This window comes from Malurus melanocephalus, unplaced genomic scaffold (assembly GCF_030028575.1).
Source record: "Malurus melanocephalus ecotype Western Australia unplaced genomic scaffold, MMel_1.1 scaffold_140, whole genome shotgun sequence".
Taxonomy (NCBI): Eukaryota; Metazoa; Chordata; class Aves; order Passeriformes; family Maluridae; genus Malurus; species Malurus melanocephalus.
In genome coordinates this window covers 42,336-61,789 of record NW_026623372.1, presented here as the reverse complement: position 1 = coordinate 61,789, position 19,454 = coordinate 42,336, and the positions used below count along the sequence as shown (strand labels likewise).

Genomic DNA, 19,454 nt, shown 5'->3' with positions numbered 1-19,454 from the left:
GAGGCCAAGCAAATTGTGGTCCCAAATTTGAAACCAGGTAAAATTCTTCTGTACCTCATTTGTGAGGCTGAACTCCTCCTCAAAGAGCCCAWATCTGGGAACTCTGTGGGCTCAGATCACGACTCAGTGGCACAGACAAGAAAAGCTGAAATGCATGAGAGAAATCAAGAACTTGTTTCAACTTCAAATAAGTCCCTTCCCTGCTTCTATCTGCTTTTAGAACATATGGAGGAAGGAAAAAGAGACACTACAATTAGGCAAAAAATGAATGAGAAACTCTGGTCTGAATCCATTTTTATTCTGTCCAGGGCAAACCATCTTGATAACAAAACTGCTGCAGAACCCTAACAACAGCAAGTGAAAMCACACACCTCGTTGCTTGCTGCCCTCAGTTTATCTTTTTAATGACTGGAGGGAGTGCACCACACTGAGCTGACTTTGATGTTTCTCTCAGGGAGAGCTGAGAAATCTCCCTCARAAATTCTTTGCCACCTTATTCTCCTGTTCAGCCGTGCCCATGGCATGTGTTTTTGAAACCCTGGATGTTACAGGAGGAAAAGCCCAGATGACYCCTGGGTTACTGGACAGCTGGAGGCAGCAGATCACTCCCATCCCTTTGACTCCCTGCTGGAAAATCTCACATTCAACACAGGCCAAGAGCAATTTAACCCCAGACAATGCTTTTTCCCTGATGCCTTTATCCACACCCTATATTTTTTCCCAGTCTCATTGTGCAACTGAAAGGAAAAACAAAGTGCAGCCAACAGGTAGCATGAATCAGCTTATCCTAGCTCCATAAAGTGACTGGGGTGGGTGCACAGCCCCAAATACACAAAGGCACGGATTTTACTGGGAATATGGAACCTCCAGGGCTTTTCTCACTGCAGCTGGTCGCTCAGGTGAGAGCCCAAGCTGCCACTTCTGCTTGGTTGCACCCACCTTGCCTGTTCCATGCAGGGACACCAGCCCCAAGCACTCCCTGACTGTCCCCCAGGCCAGGGCAGCGTCCCTCAGTGAGCCCCTCCGCTCTGTCAAATGCACCAGGTCTTTACTGCCTCATCCATTTTGGCTTCACACAGGGGARTGCATAATCCAAACTGTTACACCTAAATGTAATAATCCGTTTGACACTGAGAAGAAAAGGAACCCATGAATAAATTTCATTAAAATGTGACCCCACAGCTCACTTACTTAATTCCTCTGTGCATTCCCTTGCCTCCTTCTCTTTGCCCCTGTACAAATTGCATTTGTTAGTGGCCACAATGGACAGAAAGAACACATGAAGTGCTTTTTCTTGCTTTTCATTATGATTACAGCGGGTAGATTACTTTAATTTCAGAGCAGACTGAACGAGACTTGTATATTAACAAGCAGATATGCTCTGTGTGGAACTTTTGATTTTTTTTTTGTGTGTGCAATATTTCACAATCCCTCTTATGTCACTTTGTCATTTCAGATGTGCCTGGCAAGGTGTGATTGTGCTGAAGTCTGACTGCACAAGGAGACTGTCAGAGACATGGCCACCACCCTGACCTCAGGCTTTTGAAAATCAAGGCAGGTAAGGGATGAAATCCAAGACCCCCAAACACGTTTTGGTTTGGAGCAGTGTGTGATTACTGAGTTTGGAGTGGTCACAAGAGGGCACCATATTACAGAGCCAATGGAAATATTTTCATCACTTGCAAAAGACCATTAATAAATAATTCGATGTGATGCTGGGCAGGGGATGGCACCTGGGGGAGAACACCTCCTGCACCCAGCTGCAAGGGCCCTGCTACCAGAGAAATATTTTGCAATTATGCGGAAAATCCCATTGGTTTTAAACCTAGTCATGAGGGAATGAAAAAATTACTGTCAGCTACTGTCAACAGACAGAAAAATACTGTTCTATTGTCTCACACATAGATGAAGRCAATAGAACAGGCTTGCCCAGAAAAGCTGTGGATGCCCCATTCCTGGAAGTGTTCAAGGCCAGGTTGGATGGRGCTGAGGGGCTTGGTCTAGTGGAATACATCCCTGCCAGAAGTTGGAACTGGATGATCTTTCAGGGCCCCTCCAAGCTCAACCATTTTGTGATTCCATGATGAGTGAGGAGCTTTTCCTCAGCATCACACAAGGGTTTGGTTTGCCTGCAGTGACAGGGCAGCTCCTACACAGAGTCCTGCACCAAACCCCAGGAAAGATTCCCAAATTCCTYATTTCACTTCTTCTTGCCCCTATTCCTCTCTCTGTCATGGAACCAACATCATCCACCTGTTACTGCCCTTGTTCTGTTGGTCTTGAACCATCAGTGGTTTGTTGCTAAGAGGATGAATGTGCTGATGATGGTACAGGAGCAAAAGGGCTGATATAAACACCTCATTTAAGTGAGATGGGTGAAAAATAGTTACACCAAAAGAATGGCTGCTCCTTCCTTCCAWTTCCCATCAACCTTCTGTCTAACCTTTCAGCGGGTTAACAGCTTTCAGCAGATGAAATTAAATCCAAAGAACACCCTTATTCAATGGAAAGAACTTGACTTCTTCATATTATTCTTTATTTTCTATCCTTACATGATTTCTTTATAACTCAGGGTAATTCTTTTTATCATACATTTCCATGCTCCTGTCATGGTCYTAATCTTTCTCTGGACCATTTCTATTCCCATTACAATCTATCTTTTTTGGATGGAGCAACCCAAGCTTGCTGCAGTGATCAAGGTGATAATGTCCCTCTAACCGGATAAAAACATGCTGTTTTCAGTATTGCTCTCTCCTGAGTACAGTTCAATATTGTTTCTCCTAAAAAAGTTGATTGCAACAGAAAATTGATTACGCTCTCAGTTTCCTGCCCTAGGACAAGGAAAGCAAATATAAACTATGGAATTCTAGTAATCCCTGCCCTGTTTTCCTATTCATACTCTTCTGGCTTGATGGTTTAGCTATATTTGCCATTGTGTGCGTGCCCATTAGGAAAACAAAAACCAGGAGCATTATAATTATTGTTATATAGTTTTAAAAATATCCTTCTTTGTGAGGCATTAAAAATAGAAAACAAATGAAGAGCATGCTTTTATGTCAAAGGTTAATTTGGTTTAAGGCCATATCTTATGCACGCTGGTGTGTTTAGTGTCTGCTTCAAGGCAAAAGGTAATGGCAGACTTCCACAAATGTTGCCCCTGAAATTAACACCTGGGAGAATAAATAAATAACATGTGGAATAACATGTGGAATAAATAAATAAATATATGTAAGTACATATGTACTCTTGGGCATGTTTTAAGTAAGTGTTTTAAGGCATTTTTTATGTCCCAGTTCACAACCAGCTCCTCCTGGGAAGGAGAATCAGGAAGGAAAAGACACCTCCAAATTATTAATAAGCATCTTGGCTTATGCATGAGCATTCCAAGTGATTTGTCTCACAAAATGAGCCGGTCCATCAGCTGAAGCAGCAGCAGCAAGTGCTGAACATGGCCCAGCAGATGTGCACTAACCCCGCTGTGGGGCCGTGGGCCAGCTCAGCCCCACTGGCTCTCTCCCTGCTGGTGCTGCCAGAGCTCAGATCCCGAGCCAGCGGCAGGAACAGGCCTGGGCAGGGGCTCCTGCCCACCAGGAAACAGCAAAATTGACTGCTGGGCAGAGAATAAGTGTTTATTAGGGTGATGACAAACTAGAGCGTTGGAAAAATTTCTGGGCACCATGGTTGGTGGATTTGAGATGCTTGTCCAGACCTGGATGGTTCTTGGTCTGCCTGAAGGTACCATGACATTCAGATATTCCTACAATGAATGTAGGCCAGGCCAGCACTTCCAGCCAGACCCTGGAACAGCTTACTCAGCATAAATGACCACAGAACCCAAGTGCAACAAGACCGAAATCTCTCTGAACTGCTGGATTCACCACTGTTCTTAGTAGAGTAAATTTGTATGAAGCCCAGTGCATGCCAAAATAATCATCAYTGATTCAAGAGATCCAAACTTTTGCCCCTTATGGAGGAAATACTTCTGAGCTGAAAAGTTTGTAACTTTTCTTGGTTTGAGCACTGACATTTCCCACTTCCCTCATAATTTATTTTCTTCTCCACCCATGCCATTCTACCTTCCCTGGAAAGCTAAATTGCTTTGAAGATGATTACCCAGATTTTGTGAGTTATTATGAAACTTAAGTATCACAAACCAGGTGTAAGGCTTCAAAAGAACCTGATATTTTAAAAACATSTTTTTCTAATGAAATTAAACATTGAATTGTATCCATCTACCTTTCCTACCTAAAATAAGTTTAACATTTGAAGGACCATTTAGAAATAATTATGATAGTATCTCTGAGTACTGAAACTGTGTTTATTTATTACATTGCTTTCTTCAATCAAAGTAGAGTATTTTTGTGTCTTACCTGTGCTCAGAGGCTGGGACTTTAAGTCAAGTAGCAAAATGAAATCTTGGCATCACTCCCAGCAGACCCTGATATCACATGAAGCAATGAAGCCCTGCTGGATCACAGGATTTTATGACATCAATATTATTTTGTGTGGCATGATTTGGTATAGGGACTTACAGATTTTACCTCTACACACTGCAAAACCATCTGGCTTTTCTTTAGGGTCAAACAAATTATACTGCATGCACACACTTGTCTTCAAGTGTCATGAAATTCAAATAATCAAATGAACATTTTTGAGAAGTTAATGAAGATACTTCTGTGCACTGCTCACATGTATTTCCAATCCCATCATCTCTAAAATCATCTATTAGAGATGGAAAACATTCGTCCAAGGTTCTCATYTAAGGCTGACTGAGCAAAGCAAATGGAAACAAGCAACAGGTCTCAGGTCAGTGAAACTTCTTAATGAAAGAAATGGTGGATGAAAGTGGCTCTGAAGGATGCTTAGAAAGTGTCTTAAAAGAGAAAAATATTTTGGGCAGCTAAACAGAAAATATTCAAGAGGATSTGAGAATTCTCTGAGCTAAAAGGTGCATGAGGTTCACTGCCCTCTCACTCATCCTTGTGCACACACATCTCAACTCTCATGGAAWAGGGATTTTGGGCTGGGCAAACCTTTGGTCTCCTGTGCTCTTAATTGAATTTCCACCGATGTGAGATTTTAAGGTATAATTACAGTCCCWTGATCAATGATAATTATCTCCTTCTAAATTTCCTTTAATGAATTATATAAGTCTGGTACTATTTCTTGTAAGGAAAAAAAGTGCTTTTCATACATTCAACAGCTTAATCCAGTCAGGAGATCCAAGCTCACCAGGGACTTTTTTTTCTGAGATAAGTAAATCTTTGCCTGCTAAATTTTCAGTTACAAAGGCCTGATACAAAGTTTAATCACCAGAAATACAGTATTTCCTGTCTCCAAATTATTTAATTATGGTATCTCAGCACATATTTATTTAATGTTCATTAAAAGGAACAAGTAGAATACATGCTGCTCTAATTAATCCTTGGTAAGCATTCCATGTTCAACAAGTGTCCAAGAGCAGTGGAGCAAGCTCAGGGAAAACTACTGAGTCAGGAAAAGGTGCCTTGCACCAAGGAGAAATCTCCAAGAAGGAATCAAAGTTGGGCAGGGCAGTGAGAAAAACAGAAAATTGCCTTGATTAAAATATCAAAGAAAAAAAAAAAGAAGGCGCAAATTTCATCCTAGAGAATGGAGGGCTCCCAGAGATGGTCTGTGTCAAATAACAAGCACTTTTGGAAATCACGACTGAAGGTATCAGCAGTGTGTAATAATTAGGATTAATGGTTTAACAAAAGGCCTGAACACCCTGAAGAATTCTCCTTTCTCCACCATCCCTTTACAGCCCTCGCTCGAATGTGCTATTTGCCCAGCRTAACCTGCAATTAAGCACCTCATGTCTTCCATCTGTGCTTTCCTAGGTGCTTATCTCTCAAATGCCTCTTTCCTAAAATGTTTCTACCCTTAAATCACCCTGACTGTTAGGAAAACCTTCAGCACGTTCATGCAAACGCTCTTTCTTGACCTTCTTTACCTACAGTTCAAAATTGTGTCTCCTTCCAGATTTTCTTAGGGGTGCTAGATCTAAACCAAATAAATTTCTTACTCCCTCCCAAAGCAACCCTCTTCATGGTGAAACACTACCAAACTCCTGGGGAAGGGAGACCATCACCCTCTGCTGTGCCCAACTTGCTCCATCACCCAGGAGTAGAGCACAGCTCTGCTCTCTCTCCTCTTGCCTCTGTTACATTCCTCTGAATAGGCAACAGAAGAAAACCCCTGCAACTTTATTTTAGTACAAATTCAACCAGCAGGGATGCAGGTATGATCATCCTTTTCAAGGCTTATCACAGACAATTTTTGTCACAGCAGTTGCCCCTTCCCCAAGGGCTGGGGACAGCTGGGAGCTCACCCTTGGCCTGGCTCACAGGTGCCAGCTTGGCAAGAGCATCTCCCGGTGTCACACTCCACCTGCAGCTATTCCCATGGATTTTTAGCTAACACCCACTGAGGAAACACCTAATCCCTCCTTCTACACACTCCTGTAGAACCAGTGCCTTTCCTTCAGCTCTGGGAGCAGCAGGGTTTTGATTTCAAGCCACTTTGAACAGGATGAAAAAACCTGATCCTTTTCCTGGCCGGATTTAAACTGTTCAGCACGCAGGCAGGACCGTGTCTGAGGTTCAGAAACACCTCTGCTGTGAGCYACATCTTCAAAGTGCCCCACAGATGCCACTGCTCCCTGTGGCAGCATTTCCTTCCTACTTCCATCCCTGCTGCTCTGCTTTTGTTCTTTAAAAAAAAAAAAATGAAGTAAAAGGCTCCCCACGGTGAATCCAGTGTCATTGCAGTACACCTGCCTGGCTGGCAGGTAGAAGGACCCAGCACTGAATTTATCAGCTCTGCTTTCACCACCAGGAACACTGAGCCCAGAAATGCTGCAGGGCACCTTAGAGCAACACACAGAATGCTGAAAGGGAGCAGCAAAGGGGGCAGCTTCTGCAGAATTCCTGGGGATTYCTACTGCAAATCTACAAACAAATTTAACACACAAAGGAGCCTGAGTGGTTCTAGTTTCCACACACCTTTTACAGCTTCAAATTATCCCCCCAAGCTGCTCCTCACTGGAAGACAGTCACATCAGGAGGCACTGCCTGGCTCCTGAGCTACTTTGAGGGAAAGGCACTAATTTTAGTGGAGTAGGGCTTGAAATGGAAATGGGGAATCTGTTTTTGTTAATGGCTATAAATAGTCTAGGAAACCAGCCTGCTGGTCCAACGTGTGAGAGTGGGATGTTGCCTGATGGGGGGAAGCCTATTTTTCCTACTTTGTTTTTAAAAAAAAAAAAAAAAATCAGTGGAAACAAAGTTAGGCAGTTATGGGCAGTAAATGTTAGCAGAACCTAGACAAAAAAATTAAGTCCAAGGATTTCTCCTGCCTCTTCCAGCCATCTTTGATACACTAATTATTCCCTTTGGTATTGCCATAGCAACTGAAGGTATTTAGCCCTTTATGATAGGCCATTAAGCCATTTCTCAGSCAGTACTGACTTCCAGACTCCGTTTCACTCTTTCCACAACTCCAGCTCCACCTGAACACCCCCAAGGTCCTCCCTGCTTGCCTGGGCTTCTGCCCTGAGTGTCTGTGCAGCATCACACTGCCCATGCTCTCCTCATCACTCATTCCCTCGCATGTCCCTTCTGTCATTCCCCCAGCTCTGTCCCTGGGCCAGACCCTTCACTCCTCCTGGCAAGGAGCAGAGACAGAACTGACAGAAAGCCAGGGCACTGAATGCCTGAGGCCACTTTTTAATGCAGGTGTGTTTTTAGATGTTCTCTACTAAAGCCATATGTTGGTACCTTAGGAGGATGTTTGACTCAGAGGCTCAACAGCAGTCGTGACAAGCAGGGAATGGTTAGAGTTCAGCAAGCAATTTGGAGAAATTAGGTTACCTATGGAGGCCTCTAAGTACAGGGTTAGGCTCCTGTGGAAATCTTGACCTCCTCAAAAAATGAACTACTCAAAACCAGCATAAACAAAATCCTTATTTGACCATTACTGTGTGACCATTACTTATTTGACCACTTATGTGACCATTACTGTTCAGCTTTTTCAGGGTGAGATATTTTTCCCAAACAGGATTTTATCCAGCACACTTCTCCTTCTAAATTCAGAAGTTATTGTGAACACGAAAGAATCATTTTCTCAGTCCAAGAGCAGCCCATATGTCCCACCTGCACTCCACACTGCAGAGAAAAGGGCCCTGAGGCACTGCCAAAGCCTCAGCACCGYGCTCCTCCCCAGCTTGCTCCTGTGGACTGTATTAATTTTTGAAAGCGCCAAATTGATTTTTCATTTCATTCTCTCTAGCAGTAATGAACAAAACAGCTACGTGGCAGGAATGCTCCTCCACAGCCCATTATAGTATCTCCAAAAGCCTTTAATTCCCATGTTCCTTGTCTTTAGTGAACAGGTTATGGTCACTGCTGAATTCGGGCAGCTGCCCAGCAGCCAAAAGGCAGGAGTAGGAAAAATTCACTTCAGGGCTCTCAGATCACAGATCCACAGAAACCCCTGAAAATGATGATCCAGGATGGCATCTAAAAACAAAATTAGGGTTCAAATTGTTTAATATATTCTTCACTTCTTCCTCAGTGTAGCAGTCGTGTCAGAGCAGGATCTTTTATCCACTCTGCTCTGGCAGCACAGGATGTCACTTCATGAAGGCAGAAGAAWTAATTTAGATTAACAAYAGYAATCAGCCAGCTCTAAAATGGCACMARCACTACCTACAARCTCAYTTWAAAAACATCCCTATCTTCATGAATCATAACAGAGCGTTTCTGAAGGCCATCCCCAGCAAAACCGTGACCAGAAGAGCCATCTTAGTCCTCCCCCTGTATTTYCTTCTGGYCCACACAGCATTTTCCTTTAGTGARGGTGTSTTTACCCCAGCAYAAGRTCATCCTTASAGGTTGTGGGAGTCTTTGCAACTGGGAGTTCACCAAAACCTTAGACACCCCAAACCTATGTTCCTTGCTGTGTGCCTCAAAAAATATTTCARGAACATTTCAAAAGCCAAAACACTCATAAAAAATACTGCAGAAACAAATTGCCATGAGCTTGGATATGAGGCCTGACAGACTAGAATTGGGAGTGGAGAAAATTTTCTTTTAACCATCAAGACCAGTAAACCCACTGATTTACATCTTTTTAACACATATTTAAAACACACTGAAATTAATGAACTAATATTTCCATTTAACAAGATGGGAAAATATTCTGTTTGGGTAACCCATTTTCTTTATGCCTTCACCAGATTTACCTCAACAAAACCACCTCTGAGCATTTTCTACCTTACATTTATTTAACATAAGACAGGAGCTGGGGTGGCATTGGGGCTCAAGGGTGCCTGAGCAGGGAAGTTGCTCCTTCCTAACACAGATCCCAAACATGCAGTGCCCAGGAAAGACAACTTTGTCCCTTGGATGACAAACAGAAAGGTGAATTCTCTTTTCATCTGACAGCCCAGCCTTGCCAAGGGAAAGGCTCCTGCTGCCTTTCAGTTTGGATGGACATTTGAAAGCTGTCAACTGCTCTCTTCAGCCTGAAAGAGGTGGTAGTGAGGTGGGAGTTGGCCTCCTCACCCGAGTAAGGAGTGATAGGACAAAAGAAAATGAGTTGTGCCACATTTAGACTGCACATTAGGAAAAAWTCCTTCACTGGTCAAGCACTGGAACKGGYTGYCYRGGGAAGTGATGGAATCCATCACTTGTCAGTGTGGTTTAGTGGTGGACTTGGCAGTGCTGGGTTAATTTTTGGACTCAGAAGTCTTTTCCAACCTTAACGATTCCATGAATCTTTGGGGCCTGGAGGAGCAGCCCAAAGAAGCCTGCACTCCAGTCCACCATGCTTCTAGAAGGGCAATTTTAGTTTTAAGACCTGTCAAAGCAGCACCTTAGCACAAACCTTTTTCATAATGAAAAATATTAGCACTTACAAAGTTCTTAATATCTATGCAAAGCAAACCATAAATAATTCATTTACTCCACACGCATCTGCATCATTTGAAATGCATCAGTGCTTTTATCAATACAGTGCAATGGATTTACATTGCAGAGAAGAGGCTTGAGGGCATTTGGGCAATCTAAGTATTGTTGATCTGAGCATTATTACTAAAGGTAAACTGAAATAAATTACCTCAATCACTACACGATGCATTTTCCAGCATGGTAAATAAAACTTATTAGTTCTAGGTCATTAAATTCAATATTACACTTTAAAAGAGYACAGAAWTTCTATGATGTTATTAGCAAAACATGCAGCAAGACATGTGCTTCTGTATTAAAGATAAAAATAAATACTCCATTATATTTAGATATTAGTTATTAGTGTATTTTTCAAGGGGACTTTTGAGATAAAAACCTAGCTGCCATTCTCAGAGGCAAGCTGGGCACACCATGGTCCTGGCTCTCACTGAGTGGCAGATTTCCAAATAACTGAGACATTTCTGAAAATGTCATTTGGAGCCTCTTGTTAATTTACTCATTACTCCTCTTCACATAGGAATAAATATTATTTTTCCGATATTGCAGGCAAAGTGATTGGGCAGGGACCTTAGAGAGAAGGGCTTGACTTTCACATTTTTTAAAAGTTCCTGTGACCCTAAACATGTCCTTTGGTGTCCTGTACCTCAGTGCTCCTCACTGYTGGAATATATTGTGCTCTTCATTTCAACATTTATTCTTCCCACTTGGCTGCAACCCCTTTAAAAGGACTGTCCCCCCAGTGTCTAGCACAAGGAAAATGCACTCCTGATAAAACAACCAGTCATCAACACACAGCCCAAAATCCTGACAAGAGCCACTGCTAAATACACTGTTCTTGCAAGATGCCAACAGCAAGACTGGAAAAACACCCTGTAAGAAGTAAGGAAGAACACATAGCCTCAAATCAGTCGCAATAACCTCTGTCAGGATATTAGAGGCTGCTTTGATAAGTTTTTTTGAACTAAAAGAGCAGCCAAACACTTACAATGTGGGCAAMATGTATTTGCCATTAAGTACAAATGGAGAAGATTAGCATAAGTCTACACAAGTGGCATACAGAGTCACTCTCTGCTGGTTTTTTTTTACTTCCTCTCTCTCCATGAGGAAGGAGTGCTCCCAAAATGCTGGGGGTCAGATTCACAGCTGGCAGGGATCACTGCAGCTCAAAAGGGCCACAAAACCAGAATGCRTAACTCAACTGGCTTCTCAGGTCAGGTCTAGGCAATAACTGTGAATTATTGTTTGCAGAAGTAATCAGATGATGGAGCTGCTCTTCAGCACAAAATGACAGCAAATTCCTTTATCCTGTTTTTTGTCAAACATTGCAAGAACATCGCAGTATCCCATCGAGCTTTTCAGAAACCTGAGCTAAACTGCTGTGTGAGAGAAATTACAGGAGAAAGCCCAGTAATTGTGAAGCCTAATTACAAGGTAATGTGGTGCTTATGAGCAGAACTGCTGAACAATTAGGGACTAGGATAACGAGTTGGCCACCTGTCAGCTGGGAGAGTGCTGGCAAAAGGCCAGCACAGGACACTCCTGATGGGCTCTGGAGGGGGACAGGAACACAAGGAAATGTTCARATACTACATTTAAGATACACAGTATGAAAAGAGCCACTGATTGGAGCTCAGATGAGTGTTTGGTGTATGGATAATGTAATTGCACTTGTACAAGAAAGGGAAGCTCAGCACTGAGTATGAGGCATGGAGAGATGAGGAGAAAACACAGGAGAAATTGCAGGATGAATGGGGCTGGAACAGAGACACAGCTCAGATTATTTGCACTTGGACTGGTGGGCAAGGGGGTGCCAGTTAATCACCAGCAGAACCCAAGCTTTCTGTAGGTCACTTCTTTACACCCACTACAGTATAACATATATGCTATGCTGCCCTGAAAAGCGAAACCTCAATAAAATCAGCGTTTGCTCACACTGTAGGGAAAATCTAACCAACAGCATTCCCTGGAAGTGAAACTAGAAATAAGCTCTGGAGCAGTCTGTTCTGGTCACAGAATCACAGAATGGCCTGGGTTGTAAGGGACCTTAGAGATCACCCAGTTCCAAATTCCTGCCATGGGCAGGGACACCTCCCACTATCCCAGTGGCTCCCGGAGCCCTGTCCAACCTGGCCTTGGACACTTCCAGGGATGGGGCAACCACAAATTCCCTGGGCAACCACCCTCACAGTAAAGAATTTATTCCCAATATCCAATCTAAACCTACTCTCATTCCCCCTTGGCCTGTCACTTCATGCTTCATGAATGCATCACTCCTCTCTGGATTGCTCTTAACAGAGACAGCAATGATCAGGGCAGTAGAAGACAGATGCTAATTAAACAAAGTATTCTTTCYTCTCCCTAAAGCACTGGATAAAAACACAAACTGGTATTTGAAATCACAGTGGCACCACAAAAATTGTAAAATGTTCAAATTTACAACTTTTCCACATCTCTCACTGCGTGCAACTAAATTTAATTGCAATTCCAATAAAAAAAGGTGCAGACATATCCACAAATGAGCCACAAGTTGTGATTGAAAGCTGAGATAAAGCCTTTAATCTTTATACTGAAAGTGTAGTTATGTCAGCCCTGAGACTRGTTCTTTTGTTTTTTTCTAGCTCCTTTAAAATCAATAGAATGACACAAAGCTATTGATTAGAAACACGTTATTTTTCCACATGCCCACCGAGAATCAAGAAAGTGCTAAAACATGAGCTCATCCCATCAATTTCATGGAACCTTCAGCATATTTTTAAGTGTCAGGCTGAATATAAATATTTTATTTATTGGAACACTTGTTCCAAGACTCATCCAAGATAAAGTAAAGTTCTTGTTCTTTCAGAGTCTTTGAATCAGCCCCTTGCTTACTAGGAAGAACATGGGGATTTTACTGACTCAACTATTTTGGAAGCAGATGCCTCAGATGATTTAAATACTCCTAAAACATRCAGTGACCTTCGTCTTTGGCCACCAACCTCTTCTCTTCTGCAATAATGTAGAGGGAAGGGAAGGAAAGAGAGSTTTGAAGAGCCAAGAGGACTGAATTTTGCAGAGCTCTGAATGACTGAGATGTTTTGCTGTGTAATTAGCAGAAGGGGAAGAAGGACACAGAACAGCTACCCAGATTTTAACAATTGTTAACAATTAGATCCCCACAAAGCATCAGTTAGGTTTGTGAGCTGACATGCGATTTTAAAATGTGCTTTTTTTATTTTTTTGCCAAGGCACTCCAGCATTCTTGTTACACTAAGTTAATTAGTTTGGCTTCAGCATTTTTGGAGTCTTTCATTTGCATTCTGAAAAGTAAGAGACCAATAACAACATGTGCTGAGGAATCTGGCTACTGGTCTTTCATCTTAATCAAATTTTCACCACTTAGCCAGCAAGAGAAAGCTGTGAAAAACAACTATAATACAGAAARGCAATTCATGTTTTCAAATGGCTTTGGGTCCTTGGATGAATGACATTTCAGATCAGCATCTTGCCCTTAAATGCAAAGTCACCCTTGGGTAAATCTACAGGGTATCTATTGGCTTCGTGAAATTCCTTTAGATATATTAAAATCAGTRTCAGTGTTTGTCCCTATCAAAGCAATAGAGCAAGTAAATCTAAAATATCTATGCATGTTATCACAGCATGTCTTTGTGCTTTGTCTCTTAGAGAAACAATATTTTAGTAATTTGATATCTGGCAAGACTGAACTGGAGTCAGTAAGGGCATATAAGAGGACAAAGATGGATTTCAAAACAGTCAAGACTGAAGTCTTAATAAAAGTTTATATGACTGTAGCATTTGACCATAATTGAAACAGGAATGGAAATGCTATTTTTTTCAAAGAAGACAGCAGTTTTGCAGAAAATAAGTCTTATATCCACATAAAGTGATACCATCAGTGGGGGAATATTAGACCCAGCTCTATGGAAATACTTCATTCTCTGTTCCTGCAAAAGTTTATTTAATTCATTATCTTTCCCTCCACTATGTTCTATTTGCTATACTCTAGGAAATGAATCAAATAGCAGTTAAGATCTCAATAAGACACCTTTTCCTTCATTAGGGCCATTAGGGATATCCATGCTAAAAAGAAAAGGATGCTGGACAAAAAATCCCAAACTGCAGTGCAGCTGATATTTCCATCATCATCGTTCCCAGAAAGTGGTTGTGGGGAGCACCACAGCCTGGAAAAGAGCTCCTGCACTCTGGCAGCTGTGCTTGGGAAGGTGTTTATTGCCTGCAATTGCTTTCCCCTCCACTTGAGTGGGTGGGAGAACCTGCAGCTGGGGAATGTGTTAATTCAGCACTACCCTTTAACACTCTCTCTTTTCATTACAGGTATTAAAATTGTTCCCAATGGGAAGAGCAGACAAGGAAAGCTAAACACGAGGAAGGATTTGATCCAGTTYCCCATTAAATTCAAAATAAAAGCTAATAACTTCCGTGATAATAGGAGCTGGACTGGAACTTACATGAACAGCACACCACAAATCATTTTATTCTCGCCAAAGCTTGTTCTGACCGTGGCAATTTCCAGTGAGAGCCGGAATCTACATCCCCCAAAGCAGCTCCACTCCAGCAAATAAAACATGCATTAATTCAAGTATTATTTGGTTTTCCCCTGGATGGAAAATGGAAGGCAGCAGAGGATAAAAAGAGCACATGGCTTTGTGTGCAAGCCCAGCCCAGCTGCTGCTGGACCACTGTTGCTCAGCATTGCTTCACCTCTCTGCCAGGAAAAAAATGTTTTGATGAAGGAATATAAACCTCCAGTTTTATTTATGGTCAATAATCACTGATAGCACTCCAAACACTTCTTCCAACCACGTGTTGCATCWCTCACTAAGTCCTGGATGCTCTTGGAGGAAAAGGCTGTAGTTTTCAAGTCCTATCTATGAGCCCACTGGGCAGGCCTAGATAAAAAGTTAGAACAGTGGTGTTTGCATGTTTAACAGGAGGAAAACTGGAATAAGAATTTGAAGGTTGAAAATAGGAATTTGAAGACACGATTCTGGGCAGCTCTAGCTGCTGGAGCAGGGAGTTGGACAAAATGATCTCCAGAGATCACTTCCAATCCCAATCAGTCCTTGATTCTGTAATTTCAGGAGCAAAATAAAGAACTGGAGGAATTAAGAAGAACATAAAACCAGCAATGGCTAGGAGGAGAGCAAGGAAGCAAATCAAAGACACTGCAAAATGCTCAGAACTCACCAGTTATCCATTTAGCCTCTGGGTCATGAATCTTGAAATCATCACTGAAGAGATCTTCCACTGTTATCTTCTTCTTCTGAGACAAGCTGTTATCTTCGACTGTAAAACATTCAAAAATAAACTACCATTAATCCAGCTGTGAAATGCATCTGAAATTGCAGCAACTGTGATAGTGACATGTCACATCTCATCTGGAATCAGTCCACATTAAGCTTTCTGTCACACACAGATCCCTTCCCTTTGTCAGAGTTACAAAAGGACCACCTAATGGTTCACTAACAGAACCCTCCTTTTCATATATGCCTGGTCTGAACAGCTACAAAAAGACCAAGAAATKGTCCAAAAGACATATTTTCAGACATAACAGAATCAAAAAAGAACTTGAGTCATRGAAACACACCTATAGATGTCATAATGACATATAATGTTAACTATTCAACAACTAAACACTGAGATATTTCTGAAATAGTTTGCCACATTTTGAAAGAGTATTTAAAATGGCCAATTTTTTTACAGCTTATACTTTTATTTCCTTAAAAACTGTCATGCAAAACCATAGTTGGAGAAGTATTTAACCTAGGAAGGGCTCATACAGATAATTTTAGAAATTCACAAATTATTTTCCATGGGAATCAAACACTTGGTTGCAGAAATATTTCTGAAAAATCTGTGAGACATAAACCTAAATCCTTAGGTGTTGCATACCTGGTCCATACTAATTTTTATTTTTAGTGAAAAAATTTACAGTCACATTTGTAAACATGGTAATATCAAAGCTGAAGATTTTAGAGAGAAACTAACAACTTTGAAAACCCAACAATTTTGATTAGTATGTTCCCTCTTTCTTTTTCTCCCATCAACTGCAATTTTTTTTTGTTATGACAAGCAGTCACCCTCTATGAATAATTTGTTGTCAACATTCAATTTTTTGCTGAAATAATATTTTCATGGAAACCTTTCAGTCAACTTTAAATACACTTGCTCTTTTAAAGAAAAGAGGAGGCCACATTTTGAGTATTTCCACAGCAGGAATGAGTGTTTCAACATCTTTCCTCATGACAGTATCCTCCTGCCTGAGGTTTATTGGCAGCCTTAGYTGTCTTTAAAATTGTTTAGTGCTAAACTTACACTGAACATTTATGATTAGAAAAGTGGAATCAGACTCTGAAGGCATTTATTTGTGGGGAAAAAAGTCTTCTTTTCTGTACTAAATTGAAGCCCCTGAGCTACCTGAGATGACAGAAAATTACCTATGAACAGTGTTTTGCTCCACTAAAAGGTGTTTCAGAACAAACTTTCATTTTTACCAAATTAAATTATGTTCTTCAGTGTTCATATTTCTCCCCTCGTCTGGCTGAGGCTTCAATCACACCGCTCACTGTGGCTTCCAAATACCAAAACCCATTAATACAAGTCCTCGGCCAAATCCCTTGGTGTGATGGCGTTATGCCAAGTTATTCTGCATCATTTTATTTATTAAAGTGGGAAATGTAGGTGACAAGGACCCCAGGAAATCGTTCCAGTTCATTTCCACCCTGGTGCAAGTCCCCAGAATGGGATATYCAGGGAGGTCAGAGCCTACACAGGCTCCTGCTCCAGAAGCTGCTTCCCAAATGCTGCCCTGAGGAACAGGGACACCCTATCAGCCCCAAAGGGAATAAGGACAGGCACAAGCAAACCTCTGGGCTGGAGATTTGGGCAGAAGCAGGGTGGGAAGCCCTTCCTATTCCTCTTTTTTGTTCAGGATGGGAACAGCCAGCCTGGGAGCTGCACCACCTCTRTACCTTCACAGCATTCCAACTCCTCGTGAGGGACAGCAGGAAGAGGGAGAGGCAGCACCTGAAGAGCACACTTAGGAGCCTCTCTAAAGGACAAGGTGAGATTSCCTTCCTGTCCCCTGCCCAGGGCTGTAAGAGCTGTGAGAAATTCCTTTATTGGACCATGGACTAAATTCATCTTAGCCACAGARTTGGGGAGAAAACAAACAACTAAATAATAAATCCATCAAGGAATTCCAGTAAAAAATTGTTGACCTCTCCTGTAAGACAGGTAGGTCAGAGGGCTTGTTAAGAACACCTGCTCCATTCCTCTGACCCTAATGGAGAAAGGAAGGATGTTGTTATGGAGGAAGAAATGCAGCTATGGGATCACAGGCAGCCCATCCYGTCCTGAGTGTGCCTCAGGGTGTCTAAGCCAGCTGTGGGCAGGTTGTGTCCACATCCAATTGCAGGGACCTTCTGGGCTCATGGAAGGACAGGATTAAGCATGTGCCACCTTTTTCTTTTCTGCATTCACATCCCCCAGCGCAGAAGATGCAGATGGCAGCATGGCAGCAGTGCAAGTGGCACAGGGACTTGAGATCTGAGTGCCAAGTCAGAAACTMAGCATCCAAACAGCACAGCTACATGCTGAGAGAACCCAGCAGAAACCRTGCCCATTTTGGGTTTGATTCAATGTTTAGGGCATGACAGGAATCCTGTGTTTGGGTTCATCTGCCTGCACTTCATCCTCCAAGTCAGTGCACCCAAACAAACGGGGCTGAAGGAATAACACCTGGCTGTGAACAAAGTGAATAAAGATCCTCCACAAATCCAGAAAATTCAAACAAAAACGAGCAAGACCTCACTGCCTGTTTTGCCTCCTCTCTTTTAAGATTATCCCTGACTCCAGCAGTGCTCAGAGGCTGCTTGAGARGTCAGAAGGCTACAGCCACCTTTGAGTGCTCACCTTTCCTTCCACCAGCCCTGGTGCTCAGCCCCATGTCAGTGTCAGACACTTTCCTCACACACCTCCTGGCCTGCTGTGCACTGCAAGCATGTGAGGGACAGTGTGTCCAGCTCTCTGTGCCAGAGCACCAGGAGCTCCTTTCCCACCTCAGCATAGGGCAGATCTAATACCTCTTTTCCCCCCAGATGACCCCTCTGCATCCAAAAGGCAGCAGCCAGACAAAGCAAACAAGCAGCCTTTCTCCCTTCTGGAAAATCCCACCTGTTTCTAGCAGYGTATAACACATTTATATCTAACCATTGTGAACAAATTGCTCTCCTGCACAGCTGGCCAAAGCACAGTTCCTTGCTCTTTCTGAGTATCACAAGTCCTACAAAGCTTTCTAGGCAACGCCTTTGGCTGTCAGACAGCATGCTGTGAATTAATGCTATGCAATGACTAGCTCAGTACCACTTCTGAGAAATGTTTCTCATGGATTTTGCAAAAATTTTAATATGGATTAGGGTGTACTTTCTTTTTTTTTCTGCTAAAAGGTCAGATTTGAAAGGAGCAAATGTGATGTATATTTCCAGAAAGCTTTAAATATCAGGAACAGATGTACAAGAAAGCAGCCTCTCCCTAAATGTCTAATGGAGCTGGAAAAGCTTTATTTTACTCAAAATTTCTGGAGAACTGGGTCTTCTTTTCAGCTTTGCTCTGTGTGTGTGTGCATGGACAGACTTCTAGAAAGTTTTTCATGTCTTTATATAAATACAYAAACAAGGAATGGAACCTGCACTGGTGTGATATGCTGTGACAAGTGAACAGCTGACAATCAGGAGAGGCTCAGGACAACACTGTTATCATTTGCAGAARTAGTTTCACATTTTTCAAAGGTGGGTGGAATGGCAGGAATCACACACATGAARTTGGAGAAACCTTACTTGTAGAACCACTACAACTGTGAAGTGTCCTATTGTCTAATTAAATGCAAACTTTCACTGTGCTTCTCTGAGAATGTTCTAGAACATCAAAGCAGATACAAATCATAGAAAYGTTGAAATGCTTTTGGGATTTTATAAAAGAAGACATAAGCATCAGCTGGCAATAGAGCAGTGCCACTGTAATTAYAGTGTCTCTTCAAYAAAAARTCCACTGCTCCCAGTTTATGAGCTRATYTTGGAGCAGAGGGAGTGACCTGCCCCTGAGAAACCCAAACCAGCAGGGATTWCAGCCCTTCTGCAGCTGAATCCAGAGTTAAAACCTTTAAAGGTTTGGGCTGAATTGAAAAAGAATCTTGAAGAGACATACAAATCCCACTTTTCCCCAGTTATTTAATACCTTAATCATGATCTGCCCTGCTAAGAAAATCCTACCCACTTCCCACTCTACSTGTTGTTCCTGGCTTAGCAGGAGAGCACCCACAAGATCACCCAAGTTTTCCCAATATTAGGCCAAGTTATGGGTCCAGGTAGCCACTTTTCTTTGTCTGAACATGGACTATGTGCCTGCATGCTGCACTCTATCCCACATATGTCCCAAATTGCTCTCTGG

At 42.2% G+C, this 19,454-nt stretch overlaps 1 protein-coding gene across 1 annotated transcript in view; it reads right to left on the bottom strand.

The window, feature by feature from the left end:
• DPP6 (dipeptidyl peptidase like 6) overlaps window positions 1-19,454 on the bottom strand; it is a gene marked incomplete at its 5' end in the record, with an annotated part of 163,475 nt that overhangs the window by 142,098 nt on the left and 1,923 nt on the right. The window contains one exon of the mRNA XM_057371082.1: window positions 15,195-15,293. Within this exon, the coding sequence (XP_057227065.1) occupies window positions 15,195-15,293 (99 nt within the window). The remainder of the gene's footprint in view (window positions 1-15,194; window positions 15,294-19,454) is intronic.